The sequence below is a fragment of the Tiliqua scincoides genome, chromosome 5 (assembly GCF_035046505.1).
Source record: "Tiliqua scincoides isolate rTilSci1 chromosome 5, rTilSci1.hap2, whole genome shotgun sequence".
NCBI classification, from domain to species: Eukaryota; Metazoa; Chordata; class Lepidosauria; order Squamata; family Scincidae; genus Tiliqua; species Tiliqua scincoides.
The window spans coordinates 17,002,737-17,028,358 of NC_089825.1; the positions used below are offsets into that span (position 1 = coordinate 17,002,737).

Below are 25,622 nucleotides of genomic sequence, written 5' to 3' on the forward strand. Positions count from 1 at the left end.
CCCCCACATTGTCAGCCACTGCACTCCATCTTCTTTTAATCTTCCCATTTGTAATCAAAGTGATCTGCTATATTTTGAAAAGGAAGCTGCATCTACTGCAAACCTTGGCTTGCCACAAAACAGGAGAGCAGGTTTCCAAGAGAGATAAGCAGTAGTCACTACTCCATGACCCAATCAGCTCAGAGATTTTGTCATTAGACTCCAGTGAATAAATCTTTTAGTTGAGAACATCCTGTTCTCCAAACATTTAAAACGATGTCCTTGAGCCCTGGAAAATTAATATTTAATAAAACCTCCATCAAAAGCCAGCTATGCTTGAAGCTTCCTATCCAGGTTAATCCCCTCGATTGCACAATGCACCCACATTTCCAACAGTGCCTAGAAAGCTGATAAAGGCGATGGCAAAAGGTTCATTTACCATTTCTGTGATCTCTGCAATGTCCTCTCGATGCTCCCAGCTGGGAAACATATTGGTGAATGTCAGAGGCTCAAGGCCAGCATGAATCAAGTAAGATTTTGGAGGTTTCTTCACATTCTTTCCTAGTGGAAGTCAAAAAAAGATAGTCAAAAAAAGTATGTACTGACAATGTCTTTTCCTCCCCTTTCATGAACTACTTATTTCTCCAGGAGATTTTCTGCACTGAATCTTATAAACAAACTATATGCCAGATGTATGGGAGAAACTACTATGCCAGATGTAGGGGAGAGCACCAGGATGAGGTCTCTTGTTATCTGGTGTGCTCCCTGGGGCATTTGGTGGGCCGCTGTGAGATACAGGAAGCTGGACTAGATGGGCCTATGGCCTGATCCAGTGGGGCTGTTCTTATGTTCTTATGTTCTTATACATAAAAGATGATACTGAGGCAGAACTCTAGCTGTCCAAGGCCAGAACCATCTCCTTTGTCCAGCACAGGTCTTTTTTCAAACCAGCTAACATAAATCCAACTACAGCCTGCTTCATACAGATTGTCCTCAAGGTGCCTGATGCTGTGATCTGGCTGAAGCTAAGCAGCTTTGGCTGGTGCCTGGACAGCAGAACATCTAGGAACCCCATGTACATTGCCTTGTTTCATGGAAATGCAGTAAAATATCAATAAATACTGGACACAAAAATGCTCTGCTGTAGTTCCTGCGAAAGAAAAAGGGGGAGGGGGGTTGGATGCTCCATTGCCCTGGATGAAGACTGATACTTTAAAGGTTTTTGTGGGCATCTGGTTTCCATACAGTGGGAAAAACCCCTCCAGAACCTAGTAATGCTAATATCACCCAACTACCTGTGATGGAGCAATCCACAGTCATCCTCACAGGAATCTTCCATCAGCTAAGCATCAAACATCTATGCTACAGACCCATCAAATACATATGCAAGATAAATTTTTTTGTTGAAAAATATGTAGACGTACCATTTGTCAGGGCATGTTTAAATACAAGTATTCAGACAATAAGTTAGTCGTAAGCAGCAGCCAGTAACCACAAGGTAGTTTCATCTCTAAAATGTGCATTCAGAGATTTCTGGTGTTCCAACTCCATTGTGTAAGCTGCTTTCATTTGGCAGGGATGGCCTTGCAACAGTTTGAGTCAAGTCCAGACTTTGCAAATGGACCACCAGTCTGGACTGAATGTTGCATTTCCCTTTCCATGCTCCAGGCTCTTATTTCCTGCTTTAGAGGATGTAATTCTGCTAAGTAACCTTAGGTCAGGCATCAGGTAATACTCTAATATAGGCTTAGCCATCTGGAAGGATGGTTTAATTTTTTGAGTAGAGAAACATTTAGTTGTTTCTTTTTATTTCACATGAACAAAAATCCCACCACTGTGTCAGATTTCTATAATTGCAAGAACTGATGCAAATACAGTGTGCATTGGATTATTCTGTGTGCAAAGACACTGCACTGTGCCACAGGCTGTACAGTTGTGGAAGTGGAGCACAACTTTTATCCTCATCACAATGCTGTATCCAAGTGCAGTGTTTTGTTTAGCCCCATAATTATAATCTACATGTCCCTAGTGTAATTAAGGACAGCCACATCTGTCACCATAGCCCCCAAGTTACGGAAAATAAGTCTTCTCTTCATTCATGTTCTGTACTCCATTCTGGGTTCTGATTCTTGGTGATGCAACAATGGAATGGAATGTTTGAAACAGGATTTTCTAAACTCAGCCTTAAGACAAGTGGGCTTCTCTTATCTCAATCAACTGAAAAGAGATTCATCTCTGAAAGTATTCCTTTATGTGGTTCCAGGTCAACTTGCTCTAATCAGCAGGCCTGGATCTGATCGATTACTGGATGGGAGATCACCTGGAAACTCCCATATTCAACTTTAAATTCTATCACAGAAGACAGACAGGAGACAAATGCAATAGAGATTTATTACATCTTTTTCCTACTTAAGTTTTAAGACCATCTTCTAGAAATGGGGTGCCCAAACCCTGGCCCAGGGGCCACTGGCAGCCCACGGGGGCATCCAATCTGGCCCTCAGGGAACTCCCAGTCTCCAATGAGCCTCTGGCCTTCTGGAGACTTGCTGGAACCCATGCTGGCCCAATGCAACTGCTCTCAGCATGAGGACAACTGTTCGACCTCTCACCTGAGCTGTGGGACGAGGGCTCCCTCCACTACTTGCTGTTTCATGTCTGTGATGCAGCAGTGGCAGTGAAGGGAAGGCTAGCCTTGCTTCGTGCAAGGCCTTCATTCATTCATATAAGTTCCATCTCTAATAAATTCATTTAAGTAAATTAATTCAAATTTTAAATGTACCGTAGATACGTATAGTATGTGAAATTTTTGCCAAGTAATCAAGCTCCAATTATCACTTCGCCTTATCTCTGGGTCAATCAGAGGGCAGAGCCTTTCAACTCTGAAGTTTCATTTCTCAAGCGGCAGACAGACAGGCGCCAAGTTTCTCAAGCAGCAGGCAGGAACTAGACAGGCAGGGCAGAGATCATTTCTATGGCAAATGGGAAATTCCAGCCAAAGTTAACCTTTTAATCTCCTTCCTTCTGCTGCAGCCTGGTCCTGCTTGGCAAATGCTTGCAAAGCAGGTCTGTTTTTTGAAACACCAGGATGGGAATCCTCCTTCCCAGGCTACAATTCAGTGCACCATTACTTCAGAACAACACGCATGGAAAGTAGTGGGTCTACTTCTGAGTGAAAAGGGCTGCAAATATATGCAGCTGCATCTCTCTGCTGTGAATTGAATTGCACACTCCCAGTTATGTGTTATGGGTTGTATGTTGTACGTAGAGCTTCTGGCTTAACACACCAGACACCTTAACGTCGGATTTGATTCATGGCTCAACCTTTTTCACTTGCATATCCCTTGGCAGCCCATTTCCATAAATTGTACCCTTCATATTAGCAATATGTTTGTAATTAATAACAAAAGCCCTCATCTCCTTTATATGAAAGCCCAGACTTCATGTATTTATCACAGTGTTTTCTCTTTTTATCTGTTTGAAGAACAAAAGACTGCCTTTGCACTGTTTTGCACCAGAAGTGTGCTGAGAAATTCTGGCTGATTGATCACTTTCCATATTATGTTTCAGCTTTTTTACTGTTCTGGTTTTCAATCACTGTCTCATACAAGAATTGACCAAAAAATAGCTATTGGTGGGGCTTCCACAGCCAACTAGCTACCTCCCTTCCTGCCTTGCTGGTCCCTGCAAGGCATTCCTGTCTTGCAAGGCATACTGGAGCATGACCTGTCTTTTTCTACCATTATTCCATTCTTTTTCAAGTATCCCTAAAGGTCCTGTTGAGTGTCCTGGGAGTACATGAATACCAGGCTGGGAACCACTGTTTTACCAGTATGTTGTTTACAGTTCACTTACTCTGATAGTGTTTATAAAAAGGTGGTGAAGACCAGAATTTAAAAAAGAATAAAAATGTATCGTATGATCTTTTATTATGTTTTTAATAAATTAGAGACTACAGTTCTTAGGTAACAATTAGTGGTAGGTTATTTTTCAGGATCTGGCCTCGGGTAAAATCAGATAAAACTATAGTCAGACACCCCCTTAAGTTTAACCGCAGACTTATCCGAGGGTCGTAGAAAATTCCATAATTGTTGGCTCAAAACCTGCCCTCGATTTATCTGTGGGGTCGACTTATAGGCGAATATCTGTGGTGAATTAATTGATTTTTTTTTTCCTGGCTCCCAGCACAGTGTCAGAGAGATGATGTAGCCCTCTTGCCAAAATGTTTGGACACCCCTGTTCTAGAATAATACTAGGATAATGTTGGTTTGTTGCAGCAAAAAGATAGAGCTCTTTGGCACCCTAAAGACCATGCAACTTTAGCATGGTATAATCTTTTATAGATAAGAGCACAAATTAATCAGATGCATGAAGTGTATTGAAAATATAGTTAGGTACAGATACATATTATTAACAACAGTATTTGTTAATGAATAAACTGGCTTTTCAATGAATCATTCACATATTAAATTCAGGAACAGTAGAGGAAAAGCCAGTTTAACACAATGTGATGTTAAAAGACAGCAGAGAAGCTAGAAAATATTCAAGCAAAAGAATTCAATATCTAATCTTAAACATAATCTGCATTTGCTGAAACAAAGAATGAATTATTAATTACAATGTTAATATCACTGACAGGACAATTGCATTTTCTAGTGAGAGAATCACCAAAAATCCTTATTTAAACCAAGAGATATAGTGCCAACTTTGTTAATGAACACTAATCCTGCAGCATAAGTGTCCCCTACACTATTTTTTTAATAGTTCAACAAATTTATCAGAGAGAAAACATTAAAGGAGATTTAGAAGAAGACAGTCATCTTTTTAATCTCCCCAGATACTGCTGTCTTTAGTTTTATATTTATATAATAAATATATTACTGTATATTTCAACCAAAACTGTTTTGGAGACTGATAGGAACAGTTTAAATACAGTTGGGATCACTATAGTTATTAGAAGGGCTCACACTTATGCAGGTTTTCCTTTTGTTAAAAGTAGCTGGCTGAAAGCAGCTCAGTCCTCTTGGTACAACACACAATGAAGTCACACTATGCTAGCCTCAGGGCGCTGTCTCCTAAGGGATGAAAGATAAGAGCACTCCCTCTTAAGAACTCCCCTAAGTCAAGACCTATAGAAATAGAGACCTCAGAGTGCCAGATGCAAGGAATAGCACCAGGATGCAGGTCTCTTGTTGTCTTGTGTGCTCCCTGAAGCATTTAGTGGATCACTGTGAGATAGAGGAAGCCGGATTAGATGGGCCTATGGCCTGATCCAGCATGGCTGTTCTTGTGAGAATATTAATGGTTGTCATTGCCATCAATAGTTCCAACTAGGTACAACTAGGTTCCAACTCTGTACATTCAATTCCAAAGATACCATAATCCTGACTCAACATTTTGGACATATTAACCAGAATCCTGTTATTGTGTTTAGGGATATCCAATAAGAGTGGAACTATACATCAAGCACTCTTGGTACTGAGGCAAAACACAGGAGCTCCAAAGTTTGTCTCTGCCCACTCCCTTTTCTTAAAACATTGTACAACTTACCCTGACTTCCAAAATCATTCTGATGGCTGGTTCCCTGACCCTGCTCCTTGGTACTGCAGGGGACAGGCAAACATACAGAGGAATGCAAGAGTGGCTGTTGTATCTAAGACCCTTCCCTGAAAGCAAGTGTTAGCTCCACTTAAAAAAGCATAAGTGTTCAGTTATTTGTTGCTACTACCTTTGCAGTATTGGAGGACAGTCTCCATGGCACATTTCCTGTCAGAAGCCCACCGGATTCGGGCAGACCCTGCTATTTTGTTCTCCACAGGCCACCAGCCTTGCCAAAGGTACACTTCATGGTGATTGTCAACAAGGAAGAGTGCTGCACAGGTAAAATAAAAAGTTAGCATCAATAACAGACTAATTAAAGAAATACTTTGTCTTGGTTGAGTTGAATATATTGCTAATCAACTTTAAACAATGCATGGTAATACTCATCATTGATATAGTGCTCTTCCCATGTATTACTTTGATGCTATTGTGATATCAATTCTGCAAGCTAATATCCCCACACTGTAGATCAACAGCTGAGGCTGAAAGACTAGGTGCCACCTAAAGCCACCAAGTGAGCTCACAGCAAAGACAACATTAAAACCAGGGAAGCCCCAGCTCACAGCTTAGTCACTGTGTTTTGTCATGAAAGGTGCCAGGAGAAAGCAGGCTGACTGACGGGAGCAGTGCATAGTGCTCACACATCACTTTCCTGCTCTGTTTTCCCTTTTTACTGGGTCAGTAGCTGAACAGTGGGGAAATATGGTTGCTTCTGCCCACTATGACCATCACAGGTTACAGAAATGAGGCAGAAGGTGGCTGTCTGCAAAATGAAAACCCTCTCCTCTCCCAAGAAGGCACTGAACTCCTGGAGTTCTGATCAGAAATCAAAATTCCACTATTCCACAAATTCCACTATATTGCTTTCCTTGCTCCTGTATTCCACCGTCTTTCAGTTGGTCCTCTTCGTGCCTCTCCCTCTCACCTAATTTCTCTTCCCCCTCCTCAGTTCCTTATCCCCCTTCTCTTTTTATCACAGGCCTGGCCATTGTCCCAGGTGATCATTGTCAGCTGATCATTGTCAGCTGCACCCTCCCCCCTGCTCTGATGCCATCAGGCTCCATAGAGGCAAAAGTGCTCGGTGAAGACATCGTCACCAAGTGCTGCCACACTCGTCCACACAGTGCTCTGTGAGAGAATGGCTAATTGCCCTGACTATATAGAACTTCCATGTTCAGAAGCAATAAATATCAACTGCTGGGGGAGAATCAGCAGGTGAGGGCTTCCACCCAAGCCTAAGGGTTTCCCAGAGATATCTGATTGGACACTGTGGGAAGCCAATATGTTGACCATGGATCTTGAGTCTTCTCCAGCAGGTGTCCTCTTACATTCTATTCTACACATGTTCAAGTGTCCACCCGCCCTCCCAGTCTGCACTGCAAAGAGTCTAGGCAGGGCAGCACTCATGTTGGAGATCAAAACTAAAGAATACCAAAGAGAACTGTGATGTGTGCGTGGTGGTGAAAAAATTAATGTTCCTGTAATAAGCAGGGGCTAATGGCCATGCTGGTAGAAGCTTTATTGCTTGTGGAGTAGAGAAAAGAACTTCCTATAAACAATTCTATCCCTTTGTTGAATCTTTCACAGCCTTTAAGCCTAGGTCCAATCAAGCAGGGCAAAGGCGGTGGCTGAACTAGCACTATGCTGACCTGTGCTCTTGGAAATTCTCAGTTACCTTATGAGTGCATTTCTCCTGCATATGCATTTGGTGCAAACTGTCAGTGGGTTGTCAGTCACAGCCAAAGGGAGAACATGACTCTTTTCTAAGATGTATGTGCATGTGGTCAAGGTTCTGACAAAATAGACCTGCATTATCCAAGTCAGATTCCCACCTCTGCAATGGTCTCAAATTGTGTAGCCCTAGGCAAGTCACACCATCTCAGCCTCAGGAATAATCACCACCACCACCACCATGTCATTTCAGTGTTGTTGTAAAGCAAATATAAAGTACTTTGCAATTTGAAAGGATGATGAAGAATCACAAAATGCTGCCAGTACTTCAGCAACTCTGTTTTTAACTCTTTGAGAGAGGATCATCATCACAAATAACTTGGATTTTGGCAGACTCAGACTCAGTGTGCCTGAGCAACACTGCATGCACTTACCTGGCTGGGGAGCTGTGTAGAGGTCTTCCTGGAGGAATGGCATAGAATTGACCACTGAGGGGTCTCTTGCTGGATAGATATACTCCGTGGCTGAAAATTCCCCGGATGAACTACCAAGGATGAACAGGCGGGGTGTGAAGTTAAACTTTCCTGGATCTTTAAAAACAAAAGGTGTTGGAAAAATGTTTTAAAACCCATAAACATTTTACTCTCTTCCACGTGCCTCATGAATAATGGGTAAAAAGATACTAAAGCAGCATGTTATAGAACAAGGGTGGCCAAACGTGCTTAATGCAAGAGCCACATACAATAAGCTTCAGATGTTTGAAAGCTGCAATATTTAAGAAGCATTTAAATTCTTAAATACATTTACTCACACTGAACATTAACCCATTTTTGCCCAGCCCACATTTGGCCTCTGCTGCATATATGCAACGTTGGGCAGAAATGGCTTAAACTTACATTTTAATCAAAGGAACTTTCAGTTTATATCCCATAAATACTTATAAAGCTTAAAATTTTTTATTTACCTTTAATATTACTTGTGATGCAAAAGAGCTCAGTCAATATACTCCCATGAATCACACATTATAGAGCTGTGTGCGGCTCGTGAGCTGTGGTTTGGCCACCCCTGCTACAGAAGATGAATAATGGCTGGGGTAAATCTTTGGTGTTGCTTGATAATCTTGTCTCTCCAGAGTCAACAAACCTACTACACCCATTTTGTTTGATTGCGAATGAATGTTACTGAGAGTTTCAACAAGGTTTTAGACAGACACCACCTCCAGTAAGTTTCAGCAGATCTTAAATTATCTACAAGAGCAGCACAGAAAAGCCAAGCATTCCATACCTTGCAACATACAATCGTAGGCTTTCCGGTCTCTCCTTCCTAGGGCATCCCAGAATCCCAGCGGTTCTGAACCTTCATCACATTCATGTATTGTTACGTTGCTGCTGCTGTGCAATCCTGCTTCTAATGGACATCTAAAATACAATACATTAATCCACTGGTGTCAGTGCTGCTATTGCAAATGTGTGGTGAAACATAATTCTTACCAAGACGGACTTGCTCATTGTCAAAAGGCAGAGAACTATGCGAGGGAGAAATCACTTCCAAACCTCTTAATCAATTGTTCTCATAAATCCAGTCTTACCCTGCATGAACTCAGCATCAGCTTAATCAAATATTCTGTGATTGTTTCCCAATTTAAGAACTGAAGAGCCCTTCTGGATCAACTAGTAGTCCATCTAGTCAAGCATTCTGCTTTCCAGACAGATACCTCAATGAAGCCCACAAGCACAGAATGAAAGCAATAGCCATCACCTGCTATTTCCCCCCCAGCAAAAGATATCTAGTGGCATACCACTTCACAATCTAGAGCAGGGTGTCCAAACTTTTTGTCAGGAGGGCCACATCTCTCTGACTGTGTTGGAGACCAGAAAAAAAAAAAGAATTAATACACACTTCAAATTTGAATAAATTTACATAAATGAATATATTAGAGATGGAACTTATATGACTGAATGAAGTAGCTTAAGGTCTATAAAAGGCCTTGCATAAAGCAAGGTCAGCCTTTCCTTCACTGCTGCTGCTGTATCACAGATGTGAAACAGCAAGCAGTGGAGGAAGACCTCGTCCCGCAGCTCATGCAAGAGGTTGAACAGTCACCCTCATGCTGAGAGTAGTTGCGTTGGGCCAGCACTGGCTCTAGCAAGTCTCCAGAGGGCCAGAGGCTCATTGGAGACTTGGGGACTCCCTGCGGGCTGGATTGAGAGTGCCTGAGGGCCGCAAGTGGCTCCCAGGCCAGGATTTGGGCACCCCGATCTAGAGATTTCATATAATACTAACCAATCTATCCTCTGAACTTGCCTCATTCCCTTTCAAAACCTACTTTCTTTCCTTCCATTTTCTTCACACCATGTATGCATTTTATAAACCTCTATTATCCTCCCCCTTAGACCTAGCTTTGTGTTCACTGGTAGGGCTCTGTGGAAGAGGTCCATAGAAACTGTAGACAGACATTAGAGTACCTGCAAAAGAATGGTTTTGCCACTTACTGTTCCTTTATTTTATTGGCTGCTGTTCTTCCTACATCTTTTGTGTGTGGCTGAGCTTTGCAGCCATGCCACAAGTAAATGAGGGCTTTGTTGATGTTGAGAACAATCATCGACGTTCTGGACCTCAGGCTGCTGCAGTGACAGGCCACTTCAAGCAAGTTTCCTTCAAGAGATACTTCCCCTCGCACACAATACAGTCGCCAATCACCTAGGATGGGCATTGACAGCACAAGGTCACCAAGGCTAATTGCAATTAATACTTAACATGCCCAACCCCAATCAAGTAGCTGCAGCTCTTCTAGATAATCTACTCCTCCGCTCCACCTTCATTAACATGTAGCTGGGAGAAACTTATGACTCAAGGAGGAACATCTTCTCCCATAGGAAAAGGTGTAGGTCAGAAGCCCTCCTTCAGATGCACCCATTTCAGAGGTTTAAGGCAGGTAATGACTGAGGAGAGGGGCCTTTTGGGTACCATGTTTCAATTATGGAATGTCCTCTTCAGGCAGATTGGATGAGCACCCACTCTTATTTAGGTGGCAGGGTAAACACCACCTTTTATTCTCCAAGGCTTTTAAGCAATTAGTGGTTGTTGTTTTTATTGTCTTGTGCAGCATATAGAAGTTAGGACTGGGAATCTTTATAAGCATAACAAAAGTATAGTTGCTCCGGTCTTATGTGCAGTTTTGACTTGTGCAAATTCATTATTGTACATGCACCAGGCCAAAAAAACCCAAAACAAAAAACAAAAAAACCACATTTAAATAGTGCAGACAATTCTGTCTGTCACTCCACTTACTAAATACATGTCTGAGGGAGAGCATGAGATCAGAGAGCGGTTGCTGTTCCCTCAGTCTCAGTCCGTACCTCAGTTTTAAAGAGAAAATATGTATTTTTTGGATGTAAGGGATTTTCAAGGTAATTTTGAGCACACATTATTTTGGTTTTATGCTGTAACCTTGGAACATAACATAGGATGACTGGCAACTGTATGCTTAAAAGAAGAGAAGTGACAGAACAATTAGCAAGCATTCCATTAAACAGGATAAGGAGTTTCCACAGCCCCAGCACCTAAAAGCTATCATGGGACTTGTAGGCATTTCTTAAATTTAAGAGATATTTTAGGACAGGGATCTTTTCATTCCTTTGATATGTAAACTGCTTTTAAACCTTTTTACAAGTGGTATATAAATATTCTAAACAAGTAAATAAATGTGGACCAGCTGCGGCTACTCAGGTATGAGGAACGCAACTTTGAATAAGACCCAATGCACTTGCCTTTATTACTACTACATTCTCAGGGATGAACTCTGGCATTCTAAATAGTTACTTCTCAGATTAAATGCTAGTATGATTAAGATGACCAGAGCAAAGTAAGATAAAGTACTGCATGGTACAAATCTTCCTTTTTCTCTCAAAGAGAAGGAAAATTGGAATAGGAAACTATTTACTCTGTGTATTTTCTTCTTCCTCTTCCCTTCTCCCAGTATGAACGATCATTCCACCTTGAAAGCACTGGAGAAAACATGGTGGCTCTTTTCCTTGAAGAACTTGCACCTGAAAAATAAAGCAATTATTCTAGAATCACAGTAAATAAAGTTTGCTAATGTAAATGGGCTATGATCCTATTTGAACAACAGTGTCAAATGTTACCTAGATATTTGATCATCCACCTGGCTCCCTATACATTAAGGTCATCAGACTGATCCCTTCTTGAGCATCCCAGGTACTCCAGGCTTGGAAGGGAGGGTTACAAAAAGAAGCATCTTTCCCATAGCGGCTCCTTTGGTGTAAGGCTCCTTCTCTGTCCATGAAAACTTGCCAAACTACTGCTCTGTGGTTTTTAGATGTGTAAAAATGTTTTACATTTGCAAATGCTTTGGAGGCAGCTAATTGCTTTGCTTGCTGTAAAACAACCAAACTTGTATGTCCCCCCCCCTTTTATGGGCATATTCTTTTTTTTAATGGATGACTGTAATGTTTTTTAAAATATTTTGCTGTTTGTATAAGTTCTTGGTATGAGAAGCAAAATAAAAATCATATCAAAAATAACTTACTAATGCATATTATTCTTCTACTAGTTGTGGGAAGAAGTCTTGGATTCTGTATTAGGACTGCTTCCAGAAACCCATATCTGCCCGTGCTGTTACACAAACCTTCCTTGAAAGGCTCACCTCCAGGCCCATGTTGAGAACCATGGAGCTAGGGTCACAACCAGAAGGAGAATGACATCTACTGTTTAGTTTGTATGTTACTCCCTTCTGGCAGCCACTTTGATTCCAGTTCTAATCCTGTCTTTAACAGACTGAATAGCAGCACAATATCAAATCATGCAAAACTCCACCTCTAGCTGGAATTTGTTGACAGGCATAATGCAGACCCTACCATGAGTTTATCTTCTAACATTTTCCAAAGCTACAATTGTATCATTGTTTACTGCTAGTATTACACTAGACTTCTGTTTGTGTTTGCAGCATTCCTTTCTAAGGGCAACTCCACTCACACATGAAATCGAATGCTTGAAACTCTCATGACCTTGAGCCCCAGCAACATCCATCATCTATATTCCAGGTCAATGTTCTGGAAAGCATTGCTGTGGCTGTGATTCATGAACTCCAAATTTCGATGCTGGGAATGACCGCCCCCCCCCCCGCCACAAGTGAAGGCTAACTCTAAAGTAACATCTGACTCCATCCTTATTCTCTTATGATGAGTGGTGTGCCTAGAAATATGGTTAACATCTACAGAATTCTTCAACTCCATGAATGAGCGTTCTGCTATTCTTTCAGTTAGAAAAGTGTTAACTCAACCAGGGGTACAGGTACCACCAGTGGTACTTGAGGTGCTGTCTGCTGGTACTCGCAGGACCCCTGGACACCTGCTGTCCAGCAGCAAGACAAGGAGCACTACACAACAAACAGTGGTAGGAGGCTGGCTTGGTGGGCAGAGCCCCAAAGCATGCTTTTCCACACTTGAAAAAGCCCTTCACCCTCTTATTGGTGTTAGTTGCTTCGCATCTGGCCCCCCCAACCCAGAAGTAATTGGCAATGATGTCATCATCAGTTGATTCACAGTTCCAGTGAATAGGTGGACCATGTGAAATGGTACAGTGGACAAACGTTGAGAAACATTGAGCCAGAATAAATCTAAATATGTTTCCTTTGTTCATCTCTGTGCAATCATATTAGCTTAGCAGAACCTACCCACTCCGGAGATCTGGACAGTACTGAAGATGGAGAGAACTGCAAGTGCCAAACTTTCCTCACCTGAGCTCCCCTCTCTTCATCCAGCTCCACAGTCATCAATGCCGATGTTCCTTTCTCACTGACAGTAGAATGTCTCCCTTGCCAGAAGAAGTACACACATTTCTCTTTGCCAACAACCCTCGTTTGTTGGTCCCCCTTTTGCCTACTTCCAACTGCAAAACAAAATCACAAAAGGTTATGAAGCATAGAGCGCATGCAGTTAATCCTAATATCACTTCTAGGGCTTTAAACAGAAGCATTAAACATCAAACAGAAGCAGTTCAAAGTGTTTCTAGAAAGAACTGGTGCAGGAAGACAGCCACAGGATGCACATGATATTATGCTTCCTCGCTATGAAGCCAGATTAAGAAGTGTTAAATATTTTCCATATTTACTATTTCCCATAAATATTTTCCCTACTATGCCATCCTTTGACAGCTATAAAACCTGATGGTGATATCAGCAACAGTTACAGCTGGGTAATTAGAGGTGTATGAGGCAGGTAATTAGAGGCAGGAGGGTAGAGCCTCCATTAGCCTGGAGATAACATCAGAAGGTCGCCAGTTCGAGTACACCAGCAGCTCCCTGAACGGCTGAGAATGGCGAGACCTCGAAGCAGCTGACAAGCCCAGCTAACTGATTCCACCTGCTCTTGGTGTGAGCAAGAAGCATCTTGGCTGCCCTCCATGTGAGAGATGGAGCTGCTTGTCAGCCTGTGTGGGAGAACTGGAGGCCAGAAGTGAGACCAAACCAGGAAGATCCATTCTGAAATGTTGTTGGTTCTTGAAAGAGAGAACCTCTATGATTGTAAAAATCCCCTTGAGGGATTCAGAAATGCCTGCCTATGTAAACCGCCTTGAATAAAGTCAAAGGAGTAATCCGATGACTAGAAAGGCGGTATATAAATACTAGTTGTTGTTGTTATTATTGTTATTATTGTTATTATTATTATTATTATTAATGGGGTGCAATTCTCCTGTGTACAACTTTTATCAAAGAGGAGATTCTTAAAGGGGCTCCAAAATGCATAGAAATGAACAGAGAACAATAATTTGTTGGGTTGCTATTTCCACAAGAAATGCCTGGTTTCTTGACATAAGCAAAGGACTGAAACCAGGTGGTTGGATATAGTGCAAGAACCACATTTAGAGGTTCTGTTTTATGAATTAAGCATCATTTTAAAAAAAGTGATACATCTGGTCAGTTGAGATAAATCAGCCTCTTCTGAAATGTTGTACACTCCAACAAAGAGATTACAGATGGACTTGTGGCACCATAAACATTTATTTATATTCATTTATATTCCTCCAAAGTAGTGCAGTATCCAGCAATTAATATACAAAGAACAAAATGAATTGCTGATGTGCCTGAATAGTGAAGTGCATCACAAGCAGCCCAGATCAATATTACCCAACACAAGCATATCAATACTTTGTTATAGATTGAGATATCTCACTAACCTGATGTGCTCACCAGGTACTTCCATTTGACAACATATGTGTCCCCTTCATGAAACTGCCCGATGCTTTGCTTAGGAAGGCGACTATAATCAAATTCCAGAATATGCCAGACATCAACGGAGACGGTGATTATTTCAAATTGTCTCCCATCTTCTCCCTCAATGAATCCATAGCCACGGCCAATATTCATCCCATCTAAGACTGTGCCAACTGTTGTCTGGGGCACTGGTACCATTCGCATGACATCATAGGGTTTTGCGCCACTCCTGGTTTCCTCCTGTAACCAGACACAAAGTAGTTTTTATCTTACACAGCCCCTGAAGCATATTAAGATATGAAGGCAAAACAAGTGCAGCAGTATCACAATACAGTAGCATATACAAAGTTCATCTAAGACTCAGCTTTGGTTGCCAGACATAAAGCTTAGGAAGTGAATGTTAAATTCTAGTGCAGTGTTTCTCAAACTGTGGGTCGGGACCTGCTAAGTCGGTTGCAAGCCAATTTCAGGTGGTCTTCATTTATTTCGATGTGTACTTTATTATTAATAGACTTGATGCTACAATGGTATATGACTGCATTTCGGGAAATGTTTCACATCTGTACATTTCATAGGCTACTGTGTATATGCTTTTAACAATGATAGTCAATGGGGCTTACTTCTGGATAAGTATGGATAGGACTTCAGCTCATTTTTACATGATGGACATAATAAAATGCTGTGTGAAAATAATGGAGAAGTACTTTGCATGGTAAGTGCTGCTATTAACCAACATTAACACTGTTACTTTAAATAAATTATTCTACCATCTTCTGAGGGGATTCCCCAGAGTTCTTCTCAACAGGTTTCTTCAGCTCAGTCCAATCAAGAAACTTCTCTTTAAATAATATTGTCTCATTGTGCTCTGTGAGCCTGCCAAAAATAGCCCAGTCTGGCCGCCCTTGTCCCTTTCTGTGTACCAAAAAGAGAAACAGAGAAAACTTCAATACTGGTTGGTATTTTGTACTGTAAAATCAAAAGTAATCTAGCTAAAGACAAAACAGTGCGACATATATTTTAGTCATAATGCCTAACTCTGCATTACAGGGAACTTGAGATTCCATAAGGAAACACTTTTTACAGCTTTGATGCAGAATTGAAGTGCATGAAGAACTATTGAAGGGATTCACACCCAGTGGTGTAGCTAGAGAGGGTGCAGAGCACTAAGCCTTAATGCGGTGTGCAAGTGGCTCCTCCCCCTCCCCCTCCCCCTCAGAGACATTTCTGGTCGTGGGAGCAAAATGGAGGCAAATGCTTCCATTTTGCTCCCACCACCCAGAACGGCTCCAAAGGGGAGGGGCCGCTTACAGGCTGCACTGAAGCTCCCTGCAAAACTTAGTGCTTTGTACCTGCTCTAGCTTCACCACTGCTCACACCCCTTTTCATATAATACAATAAGGAAACTTGAGATACTACCACCTCCCTAAAATATTTCTTTGAAACTGCCCCAGGTTTTAGATTTTCTATAACAGAGGCCAAGGGGAATTTGCAGACCATCTTTTTCTAAAAAAAAAACACCAAATGCTGGAAAATAAGGAATCCTGCAGTTGATACATAACTCGGATCCTCATGATTGAAAGGTAATGGGTTTTGATACCTTGGGATAAGTGGATTGCACTCCCCTGGATCCAAAGGATTGATGTCACAATTTTCATAGTCAAAGGTACCATTCCACAAGTGTTTGGCCAACTGGAATGCCACTTTTCTTTGGGCAAGTGTGACCTCTTTTCCATGCCAAACATATACTTCGCTACCAAAATCGAACACTAATACCTGAAGGAGAGGTGGAAAAAAAAAGAAAAGACAATGCAGTCATTCATTTGGCCACAGAAGGAATACGTGGAAGGAGAACTGTTTAGTAAATGCTGAGCTTTATTTTGTAACATTAGCTAAGTAACATTAAGTTGAGATTATGAATATAAGTCAGATGTGGTACAGGTGAAGCATGATGAAGTCGTAATGCAATGACATTGTATCACATGGCTTCTCAACTACATGTTTCTAGGAAGACATTGGTGAGAGACATGCATGTGTCACCTCAAAGTGGGGTTAAGAGCCAATTTCTGAGGAACAACAGATTTGCAATGGCATCCTACACGAACGACTTATCTGATGCCTAAGGGCCCCTTTTGACAAACGCCTAAGAATGAGATCAGTATCTTTCAAAGGAAATACAAAAGTTCCCAAAGTGCTATATTTAAAGACTTGTGGCTCCTTTAATAGTGTCTCAGTAATAGTATTATAATAGTAATATAATAGTACTAAACATCCTGTTTTTTACTCTCTCTGCCATTTTCCAGATATTTATTTTCCCCTTTGGGAAAAATATACTTTTGAATCATGCATATTTATATCCTATAATGCTGCCCGATTTCTGCCATTCATATATTCTAGCATAGAAGCTTTTCCAATCTAATTTTTGGCATGTTCTGTGGTCAACCATGCTTTTTCAGTAACCAGGAAAATACAGCCTGCATCCCTTCAGTGGCAGTGGATGGAGAGCCAGGCCTGAAAATTGTGCTCCAGGGAGAAGATAATCTGGGAAATGGCAGACAAGGGCAGCATTTGGGGGCACGTCAGAACTGAACAGCATGTCAGAACTGTCAGTAAACTTTAAAATGTCACTTACTATACCTCTTTTGAATTTAATAGTGTACACTTTGGCACCTTGCCCCAGTAATCATCATCAGGAATCAGTTTATCATCAACTAGTCGATAAATGCAATTTGTCTCTATTATTGCAGCTTCATACATTTCATCTTCTTCTGGTCTTCCAGCAGCTTGAAATAAGTGACAAGACCAAATATAACACAAATGTTTTAAAGTTGAAAGAAGCAATCCAAGAATTTTATTACAACAAACCAACATCATGATAGGACGCACACAAAAGCTCCTTACTCTGGTAACTTGTCTGACCACTGAGGAGTTTCCAGAAGTCTTTGGCTGCATGAGTGTGGGTGTTGATTCCTTCCTCTATGGTCTGCACGTAAGGAGCTCTGCAGCCAAGTTCCCGCTTTGTCTGAATTAAAGTTGCAAGTTCTGAAGCCTAAGAAACGTTACATGATGAAGTGAATAAGCTTGTCTAAGCTGTGAGGACAATGGTTCAGTTCATGAGAGAGAGAGAAAGAATGGGGACTTTCTGTTATTTTCATTAACCAAATTAAACTGAACATGGAAACTGTGTCAGTTGTACATAGGCACTCTTGTTTCCATTTAAATGAGAATGCATCTCATTTGATTCAGAAGGCAAAAGTACATCTTGTTATTCAATCCCATTTTTCTGCCTGAATACAAATTTCTCTTTTTCAAAAGGTTTCATTTCTGTCCTGGGGTTTTACAACGGACAAGCTATCATATTAGCTTTGGTAAAATATACAAGGAGAGAGAATTTTCCTTGTCCAAACTCATATTTTTAGGATTGCAAAGTTAACTGATTAAATACATTTGAGTGACTCAACAGATCCCCCAGTTGAACTGGTAAAAGATTTTAATTTTCAAATTATTTTTAAATGCAAGTATCAAAGGCAGCAGGATAACAGGCACCATCTTCAAAGATATTCCCTCCTTGCACATATAAAGCTGCCTTATAGAGGGTCTGACCATTGAACTATCTAGCCCAGTATTGTTTACTCTGACAGGCACTCGCCAGCAAAGATCTTTCCCATCATATGCTACTGAATCCATTTAAAAACAATCCTTTCTCACACAGAAGGAGATGTGAACATGTGCTTCATCTAAAAAAAACTAAAGCTCTCTGCTTTAGATTTATTCATTTGTGAAGGCTAATTGAAGCCATTTATGCCCAACGTTGCATATACACAACAAGGATCAAATGTGTACACCTGTGGGTTGGGCAGAAATGAGTTAACTGATCAGGCCACTCAAATTCACACAATGAACTGATCAAGGTTTCTTTAAATGGGGAAATAGCACTACATATAAGAACCATCATCTTCCTTTTACGTTATTTTACATATTGCTCTGTTTATTGCCATTGACCAAATTGGCCCAGAAGGATGTAACAGAACTGTGGTATCTCAGTGCATTAACCTTAGCCTTTTCTATGACATTTGCAAATTCTCCTGTCCACAGGAAACAGTGGTGCGGAGTCAGTAACAGGAAACAGTCACCACTGTTCAGTGATGAAGCTCTTGGTTCGACTAATCTTGTTTGAACATGTCTTCTTCCTAAATAGGAGAAACACAGACAAACCACAGACTAATTGCATTCCTATTTTTAAAAAAGGACTGGAGCCAACTTCCAGACTTGATTATTCTAAAAAGAAACCGACTGAGACAAAGAATATTCCGTTCCCTCCCAATGTCATTTCATGCACAATAAGGCTTAAGAAGTGAATAGGGTTCTTTTGCATGAGGAATAAAGCCACTTTCTCCTACACTTTTAGTAAAGTGTAGTACACTTTTGCCTTTATGCCGCAATTAGAGGGGGAGAAAATGACAAAGGTTCTATGAAAGCATCCCTCAATTATTTCTTACAAAACTTATTTTGATTCCTTTCCATCCAACAGCAAATTTTAAAAATTTCAGCCCTAAATATTAAAGTACCTAAACCTACTAGCAACTTTCAGTCTCATTCAACTATTTGCTATGGGCAGAGTGTTCAAACTGACAGTTCCATTTGCCAATTCAAACACTCTACCATCTCCATTAGAATCAATGGAGTAGAAACTCCACTTTTGCAGATTCACTCTAAATAATGGCTATTCATTGCAACAATTTTACAGATCTAATACTAAACCATGGGTTCAGGATTACCTGAGTGAGATTTGGTCTTGTGTACTCTCTCCTCCTTTATCATTAGCTTAATGATAATTTCCTGGTTTATGGCAAACCAGTGTTTGGTCATACAACTTAACAGGCAAAACTATACTTTGTGCCAAAAACTAGGATTTGATTGTGGCTTACAATGCAAGCCAGTTTGCTAGTTCAGGTGTAGGCAGAAACAATGGTTGGTCGGCCACAAACAAAGTAGTAATAAGTAGAACAAACAAGGGCAGGTGTGTGGAAACACAGGGTTTGTTCTTATGGCAACAAAGCATGGTTTGCCATTGCCCGCAAACTACTCTATAGTCAACAGCATTTACAAGTCATGCTTTTTTTCTTTACTTCACTTGTGTCAGTTTCCCAAAATTATTAGCCTGCATGCTATGTTTCTTATCCATACCTGATTTTACTGTCTGATATCTTTTGGCTCCATAGTTTTTTGAGATTGAGATTGAACCTCTGGGTTCATGCAATGGCTAGCAGAAAGAAAGCCCTGATCTCGCCTTAAGGATATTAAAGGGACATGTGGCCCTATTTTGTCTACATCTTATTCTTGCATCTCTCGCAATATACAGGCGCTGTGGCTGCTCTACTCATTACAGATTAAGCACAAGTCCCCATTTCTATACTACTTAAAAGTTAATGACAAAAGAAAACAAGGGGCTCTTTCACTTACCTTTAATCTGCAGGAGCATCAGCTTCTTGTATGGCACAGCACTGTTGTTTGAATTCTGTTCGGTTAGATTGACACTACGCAGGCTGACATTGCTGAAGTTCTCCTTGCTTGCTAAGCCAGCAAGTGCTACTTCTGAGAAATTGGAGTTTGCAGACACTTAAGACAGGTGAAGTAAAACAAGACAAAAGAAAACAAAAAGCAAGAGAAAAAGAAAGCCACACAGACAAAACACAAAAAACCCACATTATGTTTTGTTTTCATATTTTATTTAGGGTTCTTTCATGCATAGCTCATTTTCAGCTTTTTTTGGTTGCTGCTGAAAAAAACAACAGGTTGAGCTCAAATTAGTTGCTAAACCAAGGAATCTGACAATAAGCAGACTACTTTGAAATGATAGATAGTTAAAAGTAAAGCCAGTTAAACTACCATTTGCTAGAATGAACAATTTAGCTTTTCCTAATCAGAGCATATAATCAAACATCAATGTTTTGCCCTATTATGGGCTGTGTACCCACATAAACCATAAGATACATGTCCATGTTTAATACAGAAACAAATTCCGCCTGCTTACATAGCTATGTCTCCCTGCCTTGACTTAGTCTGCAAGGAAAACAATACTTGCTCAAGTCTGAATTGTGAGACTGATACCTCAACACAGTCCAGGGCCCAACACATTTCAAGGATTCACTGTTCAGTTTTAACCATAAAAACCACATATGCAATTACAAAATGAAAAAGCAGTCATCTTCAAATAATAAAAAAACCAGCATCCCTATATTTGCAGTCCCTGGAGATTCTAATCTATCTGCATGAATAATGGTGTTTCTGTGCATATGTTTTTAAGCATAGTATATTTCAGGGTCCTCCAGACTCTGGCCCGCAGGCTGGATCTGATGCCCTGCCGAATCCTTCCCCCGCGTGAACAGCATTTACTGTTCCAGAGGGGAGGCTCCTATTCAATCTGCAGAGCACCCCCAACCTTTGTACTCGCTTCACACTTCAGGGGTCTTTCACCCCAGCTGGCTTTGGGCCTGGATTTCCGGGCATGCCCAGCTGGCCGGCACAAAGGTCGGGGGCAATCTGCAGTGCTGCAGAGAGGCCCTTGGGCAGAATGGTAAATGCTGTCCTCACCAGGGACTGGTTTATCAGTACACAGCAGTCTATTCAAAAGTAAAGAGATATGTACACCCCTAACAGGGAGACATAAACAGCCATGAATCCCGAAAATGCTGCATTTTAGTTACTTCTCAGCAGCAGTATATAGGAGATGGCCCTGGGACTTCAAACTTACTTTTTTCAACTTTCATCCGTTTTGACTCCATGAAGGCAACATTTAGCCTTTGCTCTGTGTACTCATGAAGAATGTCCTCTCTTGCAGCCAGCATCTTCAAGGGGTTTCTGGAAGCCTGAACTCTGCGCATGGGCCTCACTGCACGCTTATGCTCTGCTACCGAGGAAATTAGTCTGAGAAACAAAAGCAGAATTTCATGTCTTCACTCGAACCTGAGCATTATTAGTATGTCACTAGATTTAGCCTCTTCTGGCAACATATGAAGCTACTGGGCATTACCAAAGCAAACCAACAAAGAATAATCTCTTTGGTGGATTCAGCTGAAGTTATTGCCACTCTAATACTGTTGCATATATTTTCAGCCTTTAACTGGAAAGTTTTATATGCCAGCATTCCAGTACCCAGACAATGGGGTACTACTTCCACTGCTGCTCTGGGTTCTGGCAAGATGCAGGAGATAGCAAGCCTCTAAAATCAATCAGCAAGGCAGCATAATTGCTGGTATTTGACCATCAACATGTAATTGGCAATCTAACTTAATAGCTTAACTCTCTCTCCATTATGAGCCTCTTGACAGAATGCTGCTGCATGATGCCAAAGGGTGGGGAAGATGAATTTCAGAAATGACCAGAGCACCCCCTCCCCCCACAATTTAGTATTTCCAAAGAAAGGCAAATGAAGGCGCTCACTTTGGTGCATCAGGATCAAAGATGGCATCAAAGTCTTCATCCAGTTCCACAGGCATGGAGGAAATGGGGCAATCCATGCAACGGTAAAATTTGGAAAATGTTTCTTCATCATCCAACTTCATCACCTCTTTCACAGATTTTCCTGTGACTGAGAGCACCGTTTCTTGCATTCCACCAACTACAGATGGAAAAAAAAAAAGATCCTGAGCACTACAGTATACTGTTGGCAACACCTTGGTTTTAAACTCTGTTAATACCTTGGTTTTAATGTCTATCAAAGGAAGTGGAAACTCTTCTGCATTAAGAAGCAGTATAAAAATATGAACCACAACAGAAACAACTTAATGCTGCTTAGGGTGTGTGTGTGTGTGTGTGTTTGTTTACAAACGCATGCTTCTTAGCATGATTTTGCTATGCTAACATGCTTAGCATAGTGGTGCATTACACAAGGAGAAGAACATGGGCAGAATTGATGGGGGTGGAATCCTGAATACAGGCAAAAATGATGACAAGAAAATACCATTTATCAATAAGAACACAACCGTATGTACGGAATTCTCACTGTCAGTTAAGAGAGACAAATTACTATACTGGGGCTTTTCTCTATCATAACAATGGTGGAGACTACCTAAGCATACGAGTCAAACAAAAATGTAATAATGTCCTTTTTTGAAAAGCAAAAACAGAATAAGGCAGTGGTTCCCAAAATGTAAGCCATGGGTCCCTGGGGAGCTGTGGAAAACCAGCCAGGGGAATCATGGAATACTTGCAAAAAAAAACCTACCACCTTATGCAATGTATAGGATTGTAGCCCTAAGAAGAGCTGCTGCCAGTGGCCCAGTAGGTCAAGGGAACCACTACTCAAAAAAGTTTGGGAATAAGGAATAAGGATTTGTACAGCTTTGGTCAATTGGTTTAATGTGAGAAAATGTAGGGTACAATTGAAGTTAATAGTGCTTTACAACGCCTGCAAGAACATATAAGCAAATGCGCAGGTGACACGAACATCCAAAAGTATATAGAGTATTAACCACCACCACTAAGGGCAACAAAGCAGACAAAAATAATCTGCACTTCTAACTCCAGCAGATAAAGGAATTTTAAAAAGGCTCAAGAAAGACTGTTGATCTCTGGTTAATTGGTATTTTGCAGGCAAACATTTCTCCTGTCAATATATAATTTTCCAAAAGTAATACATAGGAAACATATACATATTAAGATTTTCTTTTAACCACAGCACTTGATTTTTACCTCCTCCTCCCTTTTTTTGCTATACACCTTTCTGGCATGCAGCTTCTCTTTTTGCTACACGGTGAGACAAATGACTCAAGCATGCTTTTGCATCCATACATTGAAAAAATTTAATGATGATGCACCCCACCCCAACGGAATTTTAGACCTACTAGCAGATTACCGAAGTTCTGCGATGCATGGAGGGAGTACTGCAACTGTGCTCATGGTATTAAAGTGTTGCTTTCCTGAATTTAGGTACATTTTGCTAGTGGGCATAAATCTGCTATGAATCAAGACACAGGATTTGACTAAAGTAACAGAAAGCAAGAAGGATCAACTAAAACAGACTGACTTCTTTGACATGTTACAGACCTTTGTTATTCAGCCTTCCCAAGAAAGTCTCCAGTTTATCCAGTTTCATGTCTGATTCTAACTGCATATCTGGTCTAGCTTCAATTTCTAAACAAAACAAAATGAAGAGTTTTTGTTTTTTAAGAAATCACAGATAATCTGATCACAAATTGTATGTTTTCAATGACCCACCTTCCAGGGGTTTTGAAATGGGTGTTGTTGATTTCAGTCTGTTGCAAAAAGGAGATGCCACAGGAGTTACGGCAGTAGGTGAAGCTAAGCCTGCAGAATAAGCAGATTTTTAGATTCATGTTTCTCAATGATACGTCACTGTTAGAAAATGGTCACATCTAAACATTTTACTTGAGAAGCTTCTATATGCTCACTATCTTGTTAGTTCAAATTTTGCAATCTCACCCCTGATTGAACACACAGCATTTTAGGCAATCACAAAAGAGTGGGATAGATAAATATTTTGAAAGGAATGAACAAATCTGACAGGTTCCTTTATTCTGCATCTGTCAAAGTTTCTCACATGAGCAAGATCAATTAAATCTTAAGATTCCTGATCTTTTTCCTCCCCTTCCTGCTGATTCCAAAGCCTAGTTAGCTTTTGCATAGATGAACAGAGCAGCTTACCTTTAAATGAAATGAATTCTGAATATATCAGAATCATGATATAACACATCAGAAAAGTTAAAAGCAGTTCCTACAACTTAGTAAGATACGTACTGGTTAGTTTATTCTAACAAGATGTAAGCAAAGCACAGGTTAATTGCCAAGACTCCATTCTTAGAGACATATTTTGATTTCTAGTTATAGGACAATCCAATTGTGTATACCAAGGCAGAGAGAGACAAACTAAATATAGCTTTAAACTTAAGAATGTAAATAGTTTGCTGTGGCTGCTGGGCTGTCCTAATTGAGCTTTTAATATAATTGAAACAGCTCTGCAAAATAAGATCAGGAAAAATCAAAATGAACAGCTTCCAAAAATTAGAGGTACTGAATGTTCCTTGGCAATTCTTCCTGCTTGCTTTACACTCCTACTGTTTTTTTTTAAAATATCCAGATACAAAGGGATGGCTAATTTCGTTACAGACCTTTCTTTACCATTCTGCCAGCCACAGTGAACTGTGTGGAGTCATTGGCCGCTCCTATACCCTTTGCCTTCCAAGCTTCCTCCCGGACACTAATCAGTTGTTTTCTTTCTTCAATTGACATTTGACTTTCACAGCTTTCTGGCATCCTCTGCTTTTTGGAAGATAAAAGGGGAGAGAATCAGCAAATATAAACTCAGTAATTGCGAGGCATATAAAAAACCCATCAAATAATCAGCCCAAACTTCTCAAACTCCTCCCTCTAACTAGCCTTTTAAATGCATAACAACTTTTAGTTAACTCTTCGCATACGTCTCTAATTTTTCTGATACAGATCATGCTCTTGTTAGATGCCATTTCAGTCTATAATACACCATGGGGCCCAACCCTGTTTGCTTTCATTGGAGAATAATTTATTTACCTTTTTGTAAGACTTGCAGACAGGGCAGCATTCCAGAAAGCTGATGCTGCGTAAATATTATAGATTTTACCCAAATTTGCTTATTTCTTCAACAAACTTCCAAAATGCATGAGGTCAGAGTTAACATTACTGATTTCCAAAAAGACACTGTGACATTTTGCTTAGTCTGTCTACAAACATGCCTAAGAGGCATTGTATCTGTGTCATGTTGACATTTTAAGTATTTTTTCCCCATTGCTCATTATGACGCAAGCTGTCATCTCTCCAAAAAGGTCACTTTGCTTTCAAAAGTTGCAACAAGGAGAAGCAGCTGTACAACACAAAGACCTAAAATCTTAGAACAACAGTCTCCTAACTAGAGACTGCTGCACACCACAAACAGCCTCCCCGGTGAGACTGAAGCTTACTGTTCCACAGGGGAGGCTTCCATTATTGCAGCTGGGCACCCCCTACATGCACTCCGCCCTGATGTGTTTGCCAGGAAATCCTGGATCAGAACCTGCTAGACTAGCAGAAGGCAGAAGCAGTGGAGCGAATATGGGCGGCGATTGGCGGTGACAATGAAAGCCTCCCCTGTGGAACAGTAAGCTCCATT

At 40.8% G+C, this 25,622-nt stretch overlaps 1 protein-coding gene across 9 annotated transcripts in view; it reads right to left on the reverse strand.

Moving 5' to 3' along the window:
* The window catches only part of SVIL (supervillin), a 109,405-nt gene that overhangs the window by 2,479 nt on the left and 81,304 nt on the right, over positions 1 to 25,622 (reverse strand). For 4 of the 9 annotated variants that reach the window (XM_066628021.1, XM_066628025.1, XM_066628023.1 and 1 more), the window contains 19 exons: positions 24,610 to 24,760; positions 23,699 to 23,788; positions 23,528 to 23,614; positions 21,923 to 22,100; positions 21,234 to 21,406; positions 19,943 to 20,098; positions 18,533 to 18,669; positions 17,381 to 17,528; positions 17,117 to 17,262; positions 16,080 to 16,255; positions 15,250 to 15,394; positions 14,446 to 14,722; positions 13,007 to 13,158; positions 11,192 to 11,297; positions 9,741 to 9,948; positions 8,533 to 8,666; positions 7,683 to 7,838; positions 5,705 to 5,848; positions 419 to 540 (listed from right to left, as the gene is read on the reverse strand). In XM_066628021.1, the coding sequence (XP_066484118.1) occupies positions 419 to 540; positions 5,705 to 5,848; positions 7,683 to 7,838; positions 8,533 to 8,666; positions 9,741 to 9,948; positions 11,192 to 11,297; positions 13,007 to 13,158; positions 14,446 to 14,722; positions 15,250 to 15,394; positions 16,080 to 16,255; positions 17,117 to 17,262; positions 17,381 to 17,528; positions 18,533 to 18,669; positions 19,943 to 20,098; positions 21,234 to 21,406; positions 21,923 to 22,100; positions 23,528 to 23,614; positions 23,699 to 23,788; positions 24,610 to 24,760 (2,886 nt within the window). The remainder of the gene's footprint in view (positions 1 to 418; positions 541 to 5,704; positions 5,849 to 7,682; positions 7,839 to 8,532; positions 8,667 to 9,740; positions 9,949 to 11,191; positions 11,298 to 13,006; positions 13,159 to 14,445; positions 14,723 to 15,249; positions 15,395 to 16,079; positions 16,256 to 17,116; positions 17,263 to 17,380; positions 17,529 to 18,532; positions 18,670 to 19,942; positions 20,099 to 21,233; positions 21,407 to 21,922; positions 22,101 to 23,527; positions 23,615 to 23,698; positions 23,789 to 24,609; positions 24,761 to 25,622) is intronic. The other 5 variants (XM_066628027.1, XM_066628026.1, XM_066628024.1 and 2 more) reach the window with 2 other exon arrangements.